General features: G+C 35.7%; 1 protein-coding gene across 4 annotated transcripts in view; it reads left to right on the plus strand.

The window, feature by feature from the left end:
• The window catches only part of LOC149784426 (DENN domain-containing protein 3-like), a 432,202-nt gene that overhangs the window by 36,904 nt on the left and 373,516 nt on the right, over positions 1 to 21,782 (plus strand). For 3 of the 4 annotated variants that reach the window (XM_089932491.1, XM_089932490.1, XM_089932493.1), the window contains exons 4-5: positions 6,524 to 6,648; positions 20,471 to 20,613. In XM_089932491.1, coding sequence (XP_089788617.1) covers positions 6,524 to 6,648; positions 20,471 to 20,613 — 268 coding nt within the window. Of the gene's footprint in view, positions 1 to 6,523; positions 6,649 to 16,442; positions 16,843 to 20,470; positions 20,614 to 21,782 lie in introns of those variants that run through there. The other variant, XM_089932494.1, reaches the window with a different exon arrangement.

Genomic DNA, 21,782 nt, shown 5'->3' on the forward strand with positions numbered 1-21,782 from the left:
GAAGCTCTAAGCGCTTTACAACATTAGACAACACCTATAAGATAAAAAAACATATAATAATATTATTACAAAAACAAACACCATGAAATTAGAAAAACATTAAAAAAATAAAAAACATGCTGAGAATATTTCAGGTAGGAAACATTATTTGGTCTTTAAGTTTGTTCTTGCAGTCAGAATAAGTGAGCTTTGAGAGCCCTCTTGAATGTGATCACTGTGTCTTTGAGTCTAAGTTCAGTGGGCATTTCATTCCACATTGCTAGGCCCTGGTATGCAAAAGAATGCTGTCCATATGACTTTGTTTTCATAGTGGCAATAATGAGTACACGATTGTCAGAAGAGGAGCATTAGTATCTTGCTGGAGAGTACACATGGATGAGGTTGGATAGGTATGTTGGACTAGAGTCCAACAGTCAAATGTAGCACAGAGAACAAATTTTGTGTTTGATTCTGGATCAACTGGATAGCCATTTTAGGGTACAGAGCAGCGGGGAGGTGTGCTCTGATCGTGGTACTCTAAGTATGATCCGAGCAGCTGTGTTCTGAACTTTTTGAAGTTTCTGGAGTAGATATTGAAATGAACCAGACAGAATTGAGTTACAATAGTCCAGTCTTGAAAGTACTAATGAACACACGAGTGTTTTAGTGGTATCAACTGAAAGATATTTGCGAATTGAGCTGATGCGTCTCAGCTCAAGATATGCAGCCTTGCATATATGTTCATGACATGTTGGTGCAATGTGAGAGTACCATCCAGAGTAACACCTAGGTTTCATACTGATTGTGTGAATTTAATGTTGGCATTGCTGATATTTATTGTTTGAGGTAAAGGATGTGAATGAGAAAGTCTTTGTGTTGTGATCAGAATGGCCTCAGTTTTATCATCATTCATCTGCAGCTTGTTACATGTCATCCATGATTTCACATCAGAAATGCACCTCTCTACAGCTTGGATGGTAGCATCAACTTCAGTTGGGTGGCTAGATCTGTATATTTGGGTGTCATCAGCGTACAATTGGTGAGACACTGGGTGATGATCTATGACACTTGAGAGCGACTGAGTGTACAGAATGAAGAGAACAGGTCCAAGAACAGACCCCTGTGGAACACCACAACATAGATCAACTGGGCTGGAGTGTATTCCATTTGCAGATACAATTTGTGTCCTGTTGACCAAGTAGGACTTGAACCACAGTAAGGCTGTATCATGAATGCCAAATACATGCTGGAGATGGTGAAGTAATATATCATGGTATATTGTTTCAAATGTTGCAGACAAATCAAGGAGGGTGAGGACTGTAATCTTTCCACTATCCAACGCAGAGAGAATGTCATTAACTACTTTTAGAAGAGTAGTTTCAGTACTGTGGCAAGGGCGATATGCAGATTGTACATTGCTAAAAAGACTGTTTGAATTTAGATGAGATACAAGCTGGGATAGAACAACCTTTTCTAAGATTTTTGATATGAATGGGAGATTAGAAACTGGGCGGTAGTTCTGTAAATCATTATGGTCTAGTGTTGGTTTCTTCAGCAGAGGCTTTACAGTGGCAGTTTTGAAAAATGATGGGAATTCCCCTGATGAGAGAGAGGTATTAATAACATCAGTTAGTGAAGGCAATACTGGATCTAAGCACTCAAGCAGCAGTGTTGTTGGAATTGGATCAAGTTCACATGACTTTGGTGCACTCTTCATCAGGACTGTATGTACAAAATCCATGGAGACTGTGCAAATGCTGCTAATGGTTGCCGCTCAAATTCTTATCCCAACTGTATGGTGATGACGAGTCAATTGAAATTGTGGTGTCAAGCTTATCTCTAATGGTTTGTACTTTGTCATGGAAAAAATTTGCAAACATGTCTGGAAGGTCGACTGGAGAGAAGGTAGTTGGAAGTGGTGTTGATTTGTTCGTTGACATTAGCTTGTTAGTAATCTCGAAGAGCTCTTTGCAGCAGAAACTTTCCATGATCTTAGTAGTGTAGTGGGCTGATTTCGCTGCATGGACTATATTTGTGACATTCTTCTTAGCGGCTTCATAGATTTGCTTATGAATAGTGAGTCTGGTGGAAAGCCAAAGCCTATCAGCTTTATGGCGGGCTCTTTTAGCAGTGCGAAGCTGGTCCCTAACACTACTATACCATGGAGAACACTTTTGAATTGATACTCTGCACTTGGTAGTTGGGGCATGTTTGTCAAGCAATGAATGCAGACAGTTATTGAGTTGTTCTGTGCTAGGAGGTAAGCAAGTTGTTAGGTTAGCTTGGATGTCGTGCATTAGTTTGGTTCTATTTATCATACGGAGGTTTCTCTTAGTAGCAGATAAAGGTGGAGGGTTAGGGACCGATACATCAAGATGGCATATAATGCAGAGGTGATCTGATGCAAGGTCATGGGATACCAGGGAGGACCGTAGAATGTTATCATCAGGTCTGTGAAGAATCCAGTCTAAAATGTGACCATGTGTATGGGTGGGTTGGTTAACCGACTGTTTGAGGTTGAAAACATTAATGGAATCTATGAGTTTTGATGTATTTGAGTTTCCAGGACAGTCAAAGTGAAAGTTGAAATCAACAAGATGAATCAGGTTGCCACCTATCAAATTTCCATAGTCCAGGAGATTCGGAAACTGCTCCAAAAAAGAGAGAGTCAGTCAGCTTGTTTTTTCTATTAGGAGGAGGGCAGTATATGCAGAAAAAATGGACTGACCTTTGCTCCAGTGTGAGTGTGGTTTGGACTAGTTCAAACGATGTGTGGTCGAAATTGAATGTTGTGGTGTAGTTAAGACGTTTTAGCATGGAGTTATTTTTGATGACAGCAATTCCACCTCCATGAGAATTATGGGGGAATAACTTGATGGAGTAACCAGTGGGTGTTAGATCTGGACACTTGGGCTCATCGCCTGATGTTTTTAGCCATGTTTCTGTCAGGAAAAATATGTCAACATTCTGGTTGTTGATAAAATTAACTATTTCTGTGCGCTTTTCTGGTGGTCCTACTGACTGGGCATTGAATAATGCAACGTGCAGAGGTATTTCTTGGATAGTTGACACAAAGGTTGACGTATTAATAGGGATTTGAATTATGTTATCTAAATCAACCATCAAATTTTTTTTTAATGGTTGTGCCGAAATGAGGGAGATAACTGGGATTCTTCTTCCTGTTCTGCACCCGCCAGCTTTGAAACAATGTTTCTTTTTTCGCTTCTGTTTACATTTAGGTAATGATGAATGTAGTCCCAGTTCGTTTAGTCTAAAGCACAATGTAGTGTGGAGAGCCAAGGAGTGATCATTTAAAGCAGTTAATGAGGGTCCATCATAGAATAAATGGGTTGACTGGCGAGTATCACGTGATGGCGGTGTGTTCAAAAACAGTGGAGCAAGACAGCTGAGAAAAAGTCTAATTGTTCTCATTTCCAAAACAAGGGGATGAAGAAACACACACGAATTTAACAGCCAATACATAATGAACACAATAACGAAGATGAAAAACAAGCAACAAGCACAAATTTCATCAAAACGGCACTAAAAAAACGGAACAGCTGCTTCAAGCCGGTTAAGCGATAAAATTCTTAGAGACATTTGCTGGAATGTATAGTGAATTCAGACCTGGAATTATATTACTGTGATTTAACAAAAGACTGTTGACACATCGCCATTCTGTCAGCTATCAAAGATATATCATTGACTTCAGTATTTGGATTTATTCTGGATTTCTGCTAACTTTTATTCAGGATTTTAGGAATTGTGTCTGTAATTCTTGGATTATTTTGGGATTTAATGTGCAATACCATAAGTTCTTTTTTCTCATTTTCACTTTGTATTCTGCGGAAATAAATTATTTGTTGAATTTTACAAAGCTTGTTGCCTTTCACTGTTACTTATTTTAAGAGTATAGACTTCTAACACTGTCATTAAATTCATGTGAAGGAGGAGGGACTAGAATCAAAACAGTTTGACCTAAATTGAACAGTTTCAAAGTTCTTAAAAATAAAACAACAGAAAAAGTGACTGTGCTGACATGTTTGCAGAATAACACAGTTATACAGGTGTTGATCTGATCTATGTAAAATTTTCCTGTGATGATTTCATGATGTTAATGCAATGAAGTTAGATAATTACAAATTTAATATGTGTCGCCTTCCAGAAATAAAACAACTTTTCTTGTAACTACCTTTTTGTCACATGTCAGCCTCTTTTTAGCTTTATTGGTCATAGACGAGAAGAGTTTATATGATTGTCTGATGTCCATAATCCTTCTGTCTGTTAGCACACATTTGTTATTGTAACTCCTCTTAAACTACTTGGAGGATTGCTGTGAAACTATTCCTGCCATGGTCTAATTGGTTCTATATAAAAATGACACTGATCTGACTACCAATATGTCTGCGATGGCAGCCATTTTGAAAATCTTGTAATCACTACTATTCTTGAATGGATGGTCAGCATGGGGTTTACGCTTAAGGACTTCTTATTTGTCCAGTTGGTCCTAAATGAAAATGGCACCATTTTGACATCTAATATGATCCCCATAGCAGCCATCTTAAAAATCTTTTTATCACAAATTTATTTGAGCAGATAGTCATATTGACATATTGTTGTAACCAGAAGACTTCATGTCATAAATGAAAATGATGCCAATCTTACATCCAGTAGTCAAATTGGTGCCATTTTCATTTCTTGACCCATTTTTTTCTAGGTTGAAAATGGATGGTTTTGGAACTAGAGTTGTTGCCTGGATTTGATACTTTTTAGCCTTAGATCTTAGGAAGCCTGTTGTGAACTGCACATGGACAGATGAAGGTTTGAAGCTTTGCAAAATGTAGGATAAGTTTGACATTTGGAGAAAAAAGGGGCTGAAAAACAAAAATCATTGGTCCAATATGAAAAAAAAGAGTTAAATTTTCACCCTTCTCCACATGCATGTGGGAAATAGTCAGTTGAAAACTGTGTTTATCATATGCCTAAGCATGTGGCTAAATGAAAATCTCTCAGAAACAAGTGTTGGGTTGCATTTAGAAGTACCCCCCAAAATGTGTTTCTTACCTCATTTCAGGTGAAAAAGGACATGATTTCTAGACCTCACTGAGTTAATTTACACATCTGACTCTGTCGTTTTCTCTGACTGTACAGAATTGAAAATTAATATGGGGATCATAATGCTTAGTTCTGACCTGGAGATATAAATTACTGAGTCTGAATCTGAGTTTTCACAATCAGACAGATGAAAATGAGTTTTTGAAAGTAACATCAAATTTTATTAGTCAAAAATAAAACCTCAAGAGTTCTGTAATCTCCAGGTCTGGAGTACAATATAAGAGTAACTGATCTAGAGCATTCAAAGCCCTTCTAAAGATGCATCAGCAAACCGTGTATGATCATTATTCCGACATGATCAATTAGTAGGTGTATACATTTTGAATCAAATACTTTTCAAATGAAATTTATCAACATAAATTATAGTTAGACAATACCCGACATGCCAATGTTTCACTTTGGCTGACATCACAAAATTACAATCACCAAATCACCTGAAACATTCTTGATAATGTAGGCCTGTCATAGCTTGTCATCGTTTCCTTAGGATCAGCAGAAAACTACCTGAAAAAATGAAGGTCAGCAAAATGCAAAAATGGCCATCAAGTTCTTTGAAAATTTTAAAATGGATTATGGTGATTTTTTCCTGTGTGCAAAAAGTTGCTGGAGTAGGATGAAAAAATGTTTACAGAGTGTTCTGGTAAACATCTGTATACAGAGTGTTCTGGTAAACATTTGTATACAGAGTGTTCTGGTAAACATTTGTATACAGAGTGTTCTGGTAAGCATTTGTATACTGTGAACATCTGTATACAGAGTGTTCTGGTAAACATTTGTATACAGAGTGTTCTGGTAAACATTTGTATACAGCAAACCATGTATTGTTATTATTCTGACTCTGAATTGATCAATTGCTAGGTAAAGAGAATCATGCATACCAAATACCTACCCAAAGGAGGTTTTAAACAAAAAATATTTCCGTACTTGAGCAGCACATTAAATTCCAGTGTTGGATTACATTTGACGTCACAAAATAAAATGATGTCAGACCAGCATGAACCAGATAGATCAATTAAGAATATTAGGAAATGTTTGTGCTAGCCTAACTTGATCAGTAAGTGAATAATAATCAATAACTTGATTGGGAAATAATTTGTTCATTAAGTAATTAATTTTATTAAACCACCAGCTGGTGAATCTTCTTAATCAATTAAGAAGATCAGCTAACCAATCAGTTAATGAATGATTGAATGACTATATGAAGGAACAGATCAGTTAGTAAAACTGCTGAAGAATAAATAAATTACAAAATGAATGACTGTATTTTGTGTATAAATATTTTTTAATAGGTGTATTGTTCAGTGAATATAAATACTGAGTGATCTGAATAGGATTGCTCTATTCACTGAGTGAATGATGTGGTATTCACTTTTTTATTGAGGGGATAAAATGATTTATTAGTCATAAAAAAAATTGACCTGTGTTTCAGATGGAGCCAAAGTGTATCGTGAGAGGCCAGAGAACTGTGTCCATTTTCTGGTGCTTACTGACATGTCTGGGTCTGAAACCTACACCAGCTGTCTCACCTTCTACAGGCCATACATAGTGGACAAGGTCTGTTAGTAGTAGATTAGCTCACCTCTGCTTCAACTACCTTTCCAGCAAGAGAGAGACATATAATTCATGCAGGTGCGAGAAAGTAATAGATGGAAGTGGGGCTTTGAACATGGGGGGGATATGAGTGCATAGGTATAGTTCATCCTCTGCCACCCTTGCTTTTTGATGTAGAACTTTTCATGACTGCATTTGAGGCTCTCTTTTCAGCCATGAGCCATTACCATTGGATTGTGGCTTCAGGTCATGGTCTGAGTGTTTAGCTAAACAAAAACTTGGTTTATAATTGGGTGACCTTACCTCTGTGCTCAAAGGCACACTGTGTTCCGAGACCTTACTTACATGTACAACCTATCTGAAAACAAGCTGCTATTAGTTGTTGTCTATATGCCAGTTTACACAGAATCTTTCCTGTTGTCTGCCAGAGATTTTATTTTAATGTCTGAATGCCATTTTTCAAAAATTGGTGTGTATTTGAATGCAAACTTTTTGTATAATAATGGACTTGAAGGCAATCTTGGGTCTATTCCTATTCAATCAAGCAGAAGACACCTGAGTCAACCAGTATTGGTTGCTGTTGGTTACAGTTTTAGGAGTCTTCCCTTTTGCCACCACTAAAGTCATAGCTGAAAGAAAGCTTGATAAAAAGTCACAGGTGATGACTCTGCAATGTCTCAGGGGTGTGCATTTTGAGCCAGTTATTAGAAGATTCATAGAAATTACTATGGGTGAAAAAGTAATTACAAGCAGTATCTACATTCAATCTGTAGACAGTTTTAGGAACAATCCTGATGGCTAGATGTTTGTTTTTAATTTGGAGTTCTGTAGACAGTTTCAAGTACAGTCCTGATGGCTGGATGTTGTTTTTATTTTGGAGTTCTGTATACAGTTTTAGGTACAGTCCTGATGGCTAGATGTTTGTTTTTAATTTGGAGTTCTGTAGACAGTTTTAGGTACAGTCCTGATGGTTGGATGGTTGTTTTAATTTTGGAGTTCTGTAGTATGTTTTAGGTACAGTCCTGATGGCTAGATGGATGTTTTTGTTTTGGAGTTATATAGTCAGTTTTAGTTACAGTCTTGATGGTTAGATGCTTGATTTTTATTTTGAGTTCTGTATACAGTTTTAGGTTCAGTTCTGTTGGTTAGATGGTTGATTTTCTTTTTGGAGTTCTATAGACAGTTTTAGGTACAGTCCTGATGGCTTGATGTTTGTATTTAAATTCCGTAGACAGTTTTAGATACAGTCCTAATGGCTTGATGGTTGGTTTTATTTTGGTCTTCTGTTGACTGTTTCAGGTACAGTCCTGATGGCTGGATGGTTGGTTTGTTTTTAGTTCTGTATACAGTTTTAGGTACAGACCTGATGGCTAGAGGGCTGTTTTATTTTGAAGTTCTGTAGACTGTTTTTGGTATGGTCCTGATGGTTGGATGGTTGTTTTTGTTTTGGAGTTCTGTAGGCTGTTTTAGGTACAGTCCTGATAGCTAGATGGTTGTTTTTGTTTTGGAGTTCTGTAGACAATTTTAGGTACAGACCTGATGGCTAGATGGTTGATTTTTATTTTGGAGTTCGGAGTGCTGTAGACAGTTTTAGGTACATTCCTGATGGCTAGATGGTTGATTTTTATTTTGGAGTTCTGTAGACAGTTTTAGGTTATGTCCTGATGGTTAGATGGTTGATTGTTAGTTTGGAGTTCTATAGGCAGTTTTAGGTACAGTCCTGATGGCTAGATGGTTGATTTTTATTTTGAGTTCTGTAGACAATTTTTTAGGTACAGTTCTGTTGGCTAGATGGTTGCTTTTCTTTTTGGTGTTCTGTAGACAGTTTTTGGTACAGTCGTGATGGCTGGATGGTTGTTTATTTGTTGTTCTGTAGACAATTTTAGGTACAGTCCTGATGGCTAGATTGGTTGGTTTTTATTTTGGAGTTCTTTAGACAGTTTTAGGTACAGTCCTGATGGCTATATGGTAGTTTTTACTTTGGAGTTCTGTAGACAGTTTTAGGTACAGTGCTGATAAATAGATTTTTGATTTTTATTTTGGAGTTCAAGTGTCCATTTGCTAGAGATGTATTAAAGTCATGAGAATATTATCTACTGCAAATATTTTCTGGCCCAGAGATTTCAGTAGTTGATTCATACAGGTTGCTGATTGATTCTGTTTTCTGAAAGTGCTCTTTAACACAGCTGTTAGTTTTTCAGGACTATGACAGAAGGTTTTATAATGTGGACAATCATAGATATGTGAAGGATCCATTAGCCATTGGCAGCTTGATCGTTTTCATCTGTGATCATTTTGTGAACTTTGGTGAGTTTACTAAGGCGAGCTGATTGTTTATTTGAAGAGATTGTTAAGGTAGAATTTTATGTTGTAGTTATACAATATTGGCATCAGGCACATCAAGGGAATAGAACAATCTGATTGCAGATGCACTTTCATGTGCATAAAAGTACTATATTGATATTTTAAGCTCACTGTTAGTTGGAGGTAAACATATTTTCTTGGTTTGAATTCTAGATACAGCCTTGATATTGACCTCAGCATTTTTTAGATTAAAATTTTGTTTAAGTTTGAATTCAATTGTAAATGACCTAGGTCGAGGGCATTTTGTTGTGTCATAAGTCAGGTGACAGTCTATATACAGGTTTGAAGAAAAAATAATTATATATTCCATATCTTAACATCAGTCTTAGTGGAATCAATTTTAGTTGTGTTCAAGTGAGAGGATTTCATTTATATATTTAAATTATCACTTGAATTACAAACTGCTCTTTGATTTAGGACTGTTTTGAGTTGTTTTGAAATTATTGTGAATTAATTAAGGGACATTTTGGATTATATCATTGTGATACATCCAGACTGTTAGCACGTTAGCACTTTTTCAGTCTAGAGCACATCACCACATTCAAATTTGGAATTCAGAACACTACTGGAATTCATTTGGAATACTCTTTACATGTGGATTTTTAATATAACTTTTAGGACTATTTGTGATTTAATTCACAATACTCCAAGTTCTTTCTAAATGTTCACTTTTTATTCTAGGGATATAATTGTTTTGTTGAATTTTACAAAACTTGTTAGTTTTTGCTCTTTTCTTTTACTTAGTTTATGACCATAGAGTCATAACACTATTGATACCATCACCAGCAAATATTTAGGTTTAAAGCTATTTTGTCATGCCATGGAAATTGTTTAAGATAACATTCAACTACACCGCATGCCAGTCAGGCTGTGGCAGAATAATTCAGAATGCTAGACAAAAATAAGACATCATGTATCAGCAAAATGACAAAAGAATATTGTATAATAATGTATACCTTAGACCAGTGGTTCCCATCCTGTGGGTTGCAGACCCCTGGGGGGTGGGCTGCATAGTTTTTCCAGCGGAGCCTAAAAGTACAGCTAATTTTTTAAATTAAGAAGTGGTTATCTTATTTGAAAATGCTGGGAACTACTGCCTTTGACTTAAGATGAATAATAGCTTCATACAAAAATTGTACTTTCAGAGAGGTGGAACTTGGAAGACATTATTGACATGGCATCTAACATCAAGATGCTTGATGTTGCTTTTGGGTTTGTTAAGAGTACTCTCAATATGATATACCAGGTATCTAAGGGAAAAACAAGGCACTTTGACTTTTGTGCAGGCATCACCATTGAAGTTGAACTCAGTATTTACATGCTGTGAGAAAAATATGAGCTTAGTATCAAGAAAAATCTATATGACTTTGTCAAACCACTTTTTATGGCACATTAATATGAGTCATTTTTAATATAAAACAAATAATGTATGTAAAAGCAGTCATTGCTGCCCACAAAGAAGTTACATGAGTCTATTTTCTACCAGGGCTTAATTTTGATGACTTCATAAAGCCAATGACTGTTAACTGTGCATATCAGCTTATAAAAGATGCTTTTGACATTACATGGAATTTTGCTGAGAAAACATAATGACCACTTTTATTGTTATACCAAATATTTGCAAAAGCATGCTCAACTATTTATGGCAGATGAATATGACATGATTTTTTGTGAGGCATTGTTTGCTATAACCAGGCTTTTAGTTATGTTATTTAAAATCAGAGTCCCATTTCTTTGATAATTTTTGTTTAGCAAAGGAAACACTGTTAAAAGAAACAATATATGACCATAATCTCTGTTGAATCTTTTGAAGCAACAAGTCAGTTTGTAATAGTGCTCATATAAAACAGTCTTTTGGTGGTAATTCAGTACTAAATTATATGAATGAAATTGATGATAGTGTGCATCGTCTACAATAGCACAAGCCAATCAATTTCTTGTTCTCTGGTTGCATTTCTTCTTCGAAAACAATATGCTCATCTTGTGGCTGTTTTGCAGCAAGCATGCTCATCAGCTGCTTATAAAAGTTTGGATTGGTTGCTTTGGTAACCCTATGATGAGCAGATGTCTCTGATCCTGGAGAGAATCCATGTTACTTTAGCTTATTTGCTGTAAGCTATGGCTCATTGAAGTAGCCAGTAGATATCAACATTAAACCAGTCCTTCTTGTACTTTCTTGTACTTTTTCTTAAGATTGTAATGTTCAGTCAGATGAAGAGGTTTTCTAGATGGTCTTCAGTACTTAAATAATTTGTAGTATGCTTGTGTTATTTTTGTAAAATTTCTGAGTCATCTGACTGGTTGCTTAGATGTCTCTAGTTTTGAAACAATGTTAAAAATGAGTCATGAAGCGTTTCGTATGAAACATATCATGATTTGCATATTATGTTAAAAGTATTTTGCTGCACCCAGAGCATCAGCAAAGTTGTTGCCAGTTATTTTTATTTCTTCTCTTCAAGCATGTTTGTTCTACCATGAAATCTTGATTTAAGATGAGTGATGGCTGTTTTGAGCTCTTTCGTGAATACATCAGCCCTTTGGTGGTATCAGACAATTAGATTGTCTTTTGCAAACATGCTCAAACTTGCCATCTGTCAACTGAAAGAGACTATCTGCATCTTTTTCAAGGTTGTTCAAGCTGCAGTGCCAAGTCTAAAAGGTGCTCACAAAAATATTTGCATATTTCAATGTCTGCTTGTTTAAAGAGATATCGCCAATGATTCCACTTTTCCGTTGGAAGCAGTATTTGGCAAATTCAACACCAAGCCACTATCAGATCCATATAGCACTATCGTCCACATACTTTCTTAGCTGCATCATTATTATCTGTGGGTAACGTAGCAAGGTCAGTCATCTTTATGGAATTCATGTTGTTGTTGCCAGTAATGGTGCCACATAGCTTTTGTTAGCTGCATCTGTGCTGTTGTTTGCTTTGGCAAGGTTTGTGATGCTGTTTGAAGACATGCTTAGGATTTCTGACATGGTTTTTAATAGATGCTTATTAGGAGCCTCTTGAGAAAAGACACCATTTGTTGTAGTGATGACAGTGATGACAAACATGTCAAAAGCTGTATAGTGACTCATTTTATAGACTGTATAGTGACTCATTTTATAGATCTGCCATCATCAGCTTCTACTCAAAAGACACCAGAAAATTGAGGCACCATTTTTTCTGTTTTTCAGTTGTGATAGATAATTCATATTTCAACAGGTTGCAGAAATAACCTGCTTGTAAATATGCTTCCTAGCTATTCATCATTGAAATCCTAACCAAGATATGTATTGGCCCAAACAATATTTTGATGCAGTGCCATAAATTCACAATTCTTGAGAGAATGCATCTCAGTGACATCACAACTAAAACATTTGTTGACACTGATCAACATTAAGTCATGCACACAGAAAAAATTGTCAAAAATTCCATCATTATTAGTTATGGAATGAAACTGATATATATTATGGAAAAAGATCCATTTCACTAATTCTCTTTTTTCTAATCAACAAGTCTTCATAAACATCCTTATCAGATATTTTGACAGAGCTAATAAACTTCCTGCCATAATTAGCATCCAGTATGCTACTCAACATGTGTTAGTTATATGACTCACAGCTGGTAATTGCCTCAATAATGCCATTTAGAACAGTGTACAGTGTTATAAAGATTTATGTGGATATGTTGTTACTGTTATTCTGAGGCCTTTTTTTTATATTTTAATTTAGGGGAAATTTACATGAAGCATACCATTAGATATATTTAATAATTAAATCGGCATACTGTAGATTTTTGTTTATTTACAAAAGTATATACAGTAGGATTTTCTATCTGATAAATAATCATTTTATTAGCAGTCAATTTTCAATAATTTTTTAAGAGGATATTAAGAGAATCTCAGTATTTCACTTATTTTGAACAATTTACTTTAAAAAACATTTTTCTGATAATGGTATGAATTACAATAAATGAACATAAAACCTTCCCCTGTAACATTACGTGTTCTGTCTCTGAGTATTTCCTCTTCTAAAGAAACAAGTTACGAAAGATGCCAAACAGTTTTGAAGTTCAAAAACAGCATTAAATTGCTTATGGTAGAAGACCCCATTAAATTGCTTATGGTTATAGGGCCCCATTAAATTGGTTATTTTTGAAGAATCCATTAAATTGGTTATGGTTGTTGAATGCATTAAGTTGTATATGGTTGTAGACCCCATTAAATTAGTTATGGTTGTAGAACACATTAAATTGGTTATGGTTGTAGACCCCATTAAATTGGTTATGATTGTAGAAACCATTAAATTGGTTATGGTTGTAGAATGCATTAAATTGGTTATGGTTGTAGAACCAAATAAATTGGTTATGGTTGTAGAACACATTAAATTGGTTATGGCTGTAGAATGCATTAAATTGGTTATGGTTGTAGACCCCATTAATTTGGTTATGGTTGTATACCCCATTACCTTAGTTAGGGATGTAGAATGCATTAAATTAGTTATGGTTATAGAACACATGCAGTTGGTTATGGTTGTAGACCCCATTAAATCAGATATGGTTGTAGACCCCATTAAATTGGTTATGGTTGAAGACCACATGAAGTTGCTTATTGTCGCAGAATCCATTAATATTACCTCATTATTAATTTCATTTGATTTTATTTGCTTTGGAAGCTTTTTGTGTTTTATCCAATTATGATATTCCTAACTTTTTATGTTTTGCATTAGCATGACATGATGTAATAAGATTGTCTTCACTTGTTACATGGATTGCTTTGCTTTAACTTTGCCCTTTATAATATGTCTTCACTTGTTACATGCATCACTTTGCTTGAACTTTGCCCAGTATAAGATGTCTTATCTTGCTACATGGATTGCTTTGCTTGAACTTTGCCCAGTATAAGATGTCTTATCTTTCTAAATGGATTGCTTTGCTTGGACTTTGCCCTGTATAATATGTCTTATCTTTCTACATGGATTGCTTTGCTTGAACTTTGCCCTGTATAATATGTCTTCACTTGTTACATGCGTCACTTTGCTTGAACTTTGCCCAGTATAATATGTCTTATCTTTCTACATGGATTGCTTTGCTTGAACTTTGCCCAGTATAAGATGTTTTATCTTGCTACATGGATTGCTTTGCTTGAACTTTGCCCTTCATTTGTTACATGCATCACTTTCTTGAATTTTGCCCAGTATAAGGTATGTTATCTTGCTACATGGATTACTTTGCTTTAACTTTGCCTTGTATAATATGTCTTATCTTTCTGCATGCATCACTTTGCTTGAACTTTGCCTTGTATAATATGTCTTATCTTTCTACATGGATTGCTTTGCTTGAACTTTGGTCAGTATAATATGTCTTATCTTGCTACATGGATTGCTTTGCTTGAACTTTGCCCTGTATAAGATGTCTTATCTTTCTAAATGGATTGCTTTGCTTGAACTTTGCCCAGTATAAGATGTCTTATCTTTCTACATGGATTACTTTGCTTGAACTTTGCCCTGTATAATATGTCTTATCTTTGTACATGGATTGCTTTGCTTTAACTTTGCCCGGTATAAGATGTCTTCACTCGTTACATGCATCACTTTGCTTGAACTTTGCCCAGTATGATATGTTTTATCTTGCTACATGGATTGCTTTGCTTGAACTTTGCCCAGTATAATATGTCTTATCTTTCTATATGGATTGCTTTGCTTGAACTTTGCCCTGTATAATATGTCTTCACTTGTTACATGCATCACTTTGCTTGAACTTTGCCCAGTATAATATGTCTTATCTTTCTACATGGATTGCTTTGCTTGAACTTCACCCAGTATAAGATGTCTTATCTTTCTACATGGATTACTTTGCTTGAACTTTGCCCTGTATAATATGTCTTATCTTAGTACATGGATTGCTTTGCTTGAACTTCGCCCAGTATAATATGTCTTATCTTTCTACATGGATTGCTTTGCTTGAACTTCGCCCAGTATAATATGTCTTATCTTTGTACATGGATTGCTTTGCTTGAACTTTGCCCAGTATAATATGTCTTATCTTTCTACATGGATTGCTTTGCTTGAACTTTGCCCTGTATAATATGTCTTATCTTTGTACATGGATTGCTTTGCTTGAACTTCGCCCAGTATAATATGTCTTATCTTTCTACATGGATTGCTTTGCTTGAACTTCGCCCAGTATAATATGTCTTATCTTGCTACATGGATTGCTTTGCTTGAACTTCGCCCAGTATAATATGTCTTATCTTTCTACATGGATTGCTTTGCTTGATCTTCGCCCAGTATAACATGTCTTATCTTGCTACATGGATTGCTTTGCTTGAACTTTGCCCAGTATAATATGCCTTATCTTTGTACATGGATTGCTTTGCTTTAACTTTGCCCAGTATAAGATGTCTTCACTCATTACATGCATCACTTTGCTTGAACTTTGCCCAGTATAATATGTCTTATCTTTCTACATGGATTGCTTTGCTTGAACTTCGCCCAGTATAACATGTCTTATCTTGCTACATGGATTGCTTTGCTTGAACTTTGGTCAGTATAACATGTCTTATCATTCTACATGGATTGCTTTGCTTCAATTTTGCCCTGTATAAGATGTCTTATGTTGCTACATGGATTGCTTTGCTTGAACTTTGCCCAGTATAAAATGCCCTTACTTATAATATGAACCACTTATAATGTGGATTGCTTTACAAGAGCTTGACCCAGAATAAGAAATCTTCACTTATAACGTTTATCAGAGCATGATCAATGCACTAGCTGATTCTTTATCAAGGAAACCTGCACACTGAATGGTCTAATCACTTATTGAACTTCTTTGGATTTGTGCTCTCTGGGATCTTGCAGTTCTTGATATCATTGTCATCAGGTGAAATCACAAACTACCCTCCTTTTTGTTTCACCAATTCTGGATTCAGAAGTCTGGGTATCGGAAGCTCTGTCATTCAGTTGGGACAGGATCTTGGGATGCATTTTCCCTTTCCCTTTAACTGTTTGATTTTGAGAGTGATTCAGAAAATATGGGATCAGATAGCTAAGTTCTGATTGTTGCCCAGCTTTGATCTTACAGGACCCAATCAGTCATATTGTTTCCAAAATGAAATTAGTCCAGGATTCTCTCATGGATCAAATTCCTGTGTTCAAGCCTTTGGACATAATATCAATGAAGCTGCTTTCTAACAAGACATGCTTCCTGCTAGCCTTGGCTTCGGCATGCAGGATGAGTGAACTGCATGCTTTTTCAATGAACCCAAAATATCTGCAGTTCTCAATGATTCAGTTGTCCTAATGATGCAACCAGGATTTGAGGTAAAAAGCTGGCTGCCATCAGCAGGTAACTAGGAGGTGATCATTCACTCTTTGCCAGGTCTTTGAGAGGTATATGGACTCACAGAACCAGGTCATGGTCTCAGGGATTCCTTAATTGCACTGAAGTGATACAGTGAATGCACTCAAAGCATTTGTCAAATGCTGTTTGCTTCCAGTAAAGGTTGAGAAGCATGACATCATTTCTCATGCTTTGTTTCTCCAAGAATACTTAGTTATCTGATCATACTCATCATTATCTCTCCATAAGTGTGAACATTGCATTTGATCATAGCCATTTAATTCAAGATATCATTGGGACTGTCATTTGGCAAGCACCATTGACTTTCTTTGGCTTTTATCTTTGAGTTTTAGGCTTATAGAGAAGATAACTGAATCTGGTTGGCCCAGTGCCAGTTGCCCAGATATAAGACAGAGCTTTTTGATGCCAGCACAACCTTGTCACAGAAATGTTGTTTGTTAAAAGAACTGGCACATGTTTCATCTTGCCATTTGACTTCACAGGAGGTACATTTTGATAGTAAAACATTGAGAGAGAAGGGAAATTTTTATTCTAAAGTATGTTTGTTTAAATATACAGTGTGACCCCGCTATAGCGCGCTCCATTATAACATGAATTTGGATATAACACGGTCGTGGTTTGGCTCAGTAAATTTTAATATACATGTGTTTTCTTGTGCACAAAAAAATATCTTTCTTAAAAAGTACGAAAAAAACCGTAAAAAGTTTATTATCATTTTGGGGAAGAGATCACGTATGAATAATACAAGACGATCGTGACTTGGCTCCTGAAATTTTATATGTATTTTTCTCGTACACAAAAAGTATTTTTTTCTTCTTAAAAGTACGAAAAATAATGCATAAAAAGTTTATTCTGTGATCGCGTAGGTCTTTGCCAATGTCACATACTTGGATTGTTTTTACTTATTGGTTGCAAAACATACCATGTGGCAATTTTTCTTTTATTATCGACATTGTTGACTGTTTAAACGTTTATGTATAACCATTGGTTTGGAGTGCAGAAATTCAGAAACCCCATTAAAAGAAGCTGCAAACTGGATATAAAATGCACTGAAATTTATCTATTGTTACATAAACAAATTCTTTGTCCATATTGACAAACCATTTAAACAGTGCATTGTTATATCATAATCTGCTTATTTTGACATCTAGCATGAGTTCTGTATGTTGTGAAATGTCCACTGTTTTGTTGTTGACATTTCTGGTAACAGAGATCAACCGGACAAGGCATTGTCTCGTAATCTATCTCTCATCGGATTTTCAGCCGCTCGCTAGTAATTAATATATTTAGAAAGTCTGACATTTGTATGTGAATGTTAAGTAAAATTCCTCTTCTTTTCACTCAGAATTAAATCCTTCAGGACACTCACATTTTCCGTAATAATCCCTGTCATCAGAACACCTGCGTCTCTTTCGTCCTTTGACCTTTTTTAATTTTCAGATGCATGCATGGAAGACAGCATCACGCTGCTACCACAATGTAAAAAAAAAAAATTGAAAAAAATACATCTTATTTATTGGTTTATTCAATAGGCGTGGAGGGACAGTAACTAGAATAGTCCAAACAACAGCCAGTTCCTTTTTAAAAATGTACCCAGATACAATAGTTTGCTGAAATTTCAAAGGAAACGGATTACCTTTGAAGCACCCATTGTTATGAAAACGTTGTTGTTGTTGTTGTTGTGGGGTTTAACACCATTTTTCAGCACACGATAGGCTATACATGGCGGCCAGTATTAATGGTGGAGGAAAAACCTGGGTAAACCCAGGAAAGAACCACCGACCCACGAGAAGCTACTGGCAAGCTTTCTCATATACCCACACTGGCTGAATCCGAGACTTGAACCAGCGCAGACAGAGGTGAGATGGCAGTGATCCGTAATGGAGAGCACTTTATACCACTCTGCCACTTGGGGCCCCTTTATGAAAACGTACTCGGCAAATGGAAAACATAACAGCCTCAATCATGCAATACAGTTATTTGATGTTGCCACCACAATAAGAAATAGGCATTTGTTTGGTTCCCCAAAGCTGTCCTTTAGCGGTGATTTCAATAGCACATGCACCCTTCATCAAAGACAGCCGATTACAATCTTTCAGTAACAACAAAGAACTTTTTTCCAAAGGAAGTCAGTACCAAACTTAAATAAAAGTGATGGAATCTGATAGATTTTTGCATTTTCCAATGTGACTGGAACACGGTAACTGTGCTGCGAAAGTTTCTTTTTTGTATGGAAAAAGTATATGCTTACGAACGCTACCAATGGCGGCTTAAAATGCAAACTAACTTTGACCGACTTGGAATGTGCTGAAAGGTAAATTAAAATGTGCTTCATCATTCGTTACGTGATTGTGCTTTGTTTTTCCACTGAATTCAGACCAATATGATCTGTTACAAAATTATTGAATATTTTAAAGCTGTGTGTGCATGCATATTTTCGATGGAAGCACTTGTATTGTGGATTCTATGTATATGATGAGGTTCATGGGTGAGTACATGGTGTTGATACTCTATTCATGCTATACATTAGACGTTTATATATAAACAGGATTCACATATATGTACCAATTTGTGGTTCTCTAAATAAAGTAAACTATCATAAATGTCTTCTCTGTTTTCACCACAGGTGTATTTCTCATTTAATATGCATCAATTTAAGATGGTAACTGTGCCCATTTTTGGGGGGTAAATTTTCTTCAGCTAACTGACCTGGTTGCTTATAACACAGTTTGGTCTATAATGCAGTCGGGTTCTATGGCTCCCAACTACCGTGTTATAGCGGGGTCACACTGTATATAGTTTTCTAATCACTCCATAATTAAGACCTTCCACATCACCCTGCAGATGTATTGAGCAAGCTTAAACTAAGAAAGATCCAGTACATTTGTAACCACCAAGTACATGCACTTTGACAAATATCAGAATAGTTGCATAATACATATAATTATCACTGTGTTCTGCATCATGTTTTGAGAATGTGATTGAGTAATGTATTTGACAGAGAAGGATGATTCTAATTATGTTTCACTGAGAATACTTATATACTGGCCACATTATGATTAATTCCTTCCATGCTTCCCAGCAAATACATTGACATATTGTATTAGGTTTAAAATTATGAGCATGCAGCATATGGCTAGACATGTAAAGGTGACATGGGTAGATAATTATAATGGCATATTGGAACAGCAGTTTTTTCTCTCATAAATAATATTTTTCTTGTTTAAATAACACACAATACATAGGTTCAATATAAACTTTATTTGTAAATATAAATAATCTTTGGCATAATAGGGGAAATCCTGTCACCGCACTCTGCACCAGCCATAACAGTATGCTATGCAAGAAATGTCCAACTAATATGGTGGAAGGAGGGGATGCAGGTGGTTCTTTCCAGAAATAATGTTAAAAATTAAATGCAGCATCTGCACTGAAAGGAATGCATCTCTACAGGTGTCCCAGTTGCAGTATGAATGTCGCCCTAACTGATATACAGTGTTTGATCACATTTTCCAACTCAGTCATCTGATTGGTTCAACATGACAATGTATCTAAATTTAGTTACTACATTATGAACATATTGGCTGCAGTGATATCATGTTTGGGCAGAGAAACCAAAGTAGACAAAGAGGGGCCCAACAAGGGGCCAGACAACGATGCATTGTGTATTACTTAGACTATTTTTAATATATATATATATATATATATATATATATATATATATATATATATATATATATATATATATATATATATATATATATATATATATGAGACAAAAATGAATCCTATATACACATATATGGGATTCATTTTTGTCTTTCTAGCAGGGCTGGATATAGGAGGTAGGAAAATGAAATCCATACATTTATTTGATTAGGTAAGTGTTTTTATGAGAAACATTATTTTACAATAAAAAATTTAATTTCGTGGGTGTAAGATGTTATGGTTTTAGAAGATATAAATTACATTGTGACTGGTGTAATATTCATGGCATGGGAATGGAGTTCTGTTCTTTACACAGATGAAACTTTGTTGAGTCCTTAAATTTGCCATTGTAGTAACCATATAATCCATTAACAGTAATACATTTTTATTCTATTTTCCTTACAGGATGAGCAGGGGAATCTGTACTTTAGTTTGGAGACATCACCAGCAACTCTGGAATTTGGGCAAGCAAGATGTTACACTCCAAACTGTGTTCTCTTAATCTCGAAGTACCCCTACTACACTGTTCTTAAGGAGTGTCTCTCTAGGTTAGTTAGTTTGATGTAAGACTGACATGTTTACAGAGTCTAGACATAGGTGAGCTCTACAAATATTGTAAACTTCAGAGAGAGTGGTGGGTGTAAGGTGAAGTTTTATGCATTTGCAAAATGTACAATGGACAGAATGTTGGCATACCTCAATGTTACATTCATGTACTGTGGCTGAAATTTCTTTGGATGTTGTGCTTGTGGAAATTGTACCTGCCCTATCCAAAATGAAAAGTCAGACTGAACTAATCTATAGTACATTATCTTTAGCAGTTATTAAAATAGGGAAAATGAAATCTGCCAGACTAGACAATACTAGTTTCTGAGAGTGCAATGAATGAATTACCAACTATATCAGATGTAAGAAACTTTATTTTACAACTTATTTCTGAAATCCTGGAAGCAGAGATGACCAAGAAGAGCTAGCACTTTTGTTCTATAGGTGCACATCTAAAGTAAGGCCAAGCTGTATACTCAGTAGCCTAAATTACACCCAAGCTGTACACTTGATCGCCTAAATTACACCCATCAATAACAGACCAGAATAAAGGGAATTAAAAGTTCTTTGAACAATATATTCAATGTCTTTTATAAATAGCTTGTATAACTAGTGAGGAAAACTTGTAAAATTCTTTTTCTTTAAAAATCTAACCCTAAAATACGAAACTAGAGCACCACCTATGGATGGCAAAGCTCTGAGAATCATTAAACATGTACTACTAATATTAGGGAGATGTACTGTGAGCATTGATCCATTGTTGTAAAGGTACTTAGTGAAAGATGCATTACATCAGGGCTGCTTATTTTACTGGGATAATCTGTTATCAACAGCAGACAGCCAAATAAATGACATGGTATAATGCAACAGGCATATTCTACTGTCATAGTGATACTCTATTGTCAACAGTAGACATCAATGCAAATGATTTGGTTCACAACAGGCTTATTTTACTGGGATGCTTTGTTGTCAACACCAGACATGTAAATGACAGGTTTACTAGTTTACATAGTGATACTCTATTGTCAACAGTAGACATCAATGCAAATGATTTGGTTCACAACAGGCTTATTTTACTGGGATGCTTTGTTGTCAACACCAGACATGTAAATGACAGGTTTACTACAACAGACTTATTTTACTGTGATATTCTGTTGTCCACAACAGACGT

The sequence above is a fragment of the Sinohyriopsis cumingii genome, chromosome 14 (assembly GCF_028554795.1).
Source record: "Sinohyriopsis cumingii isolate HCF-2022 chromosome 14, ASM2855479v2, whole genome shotgun sequence".
Classification (NCBI taxonomy): Eukaryota; Metazoa; Mollusca; class Bivalvia; order Unionida; family Unionidae; genus Sinohyriopsis; species Sinohyriopsis cumingii.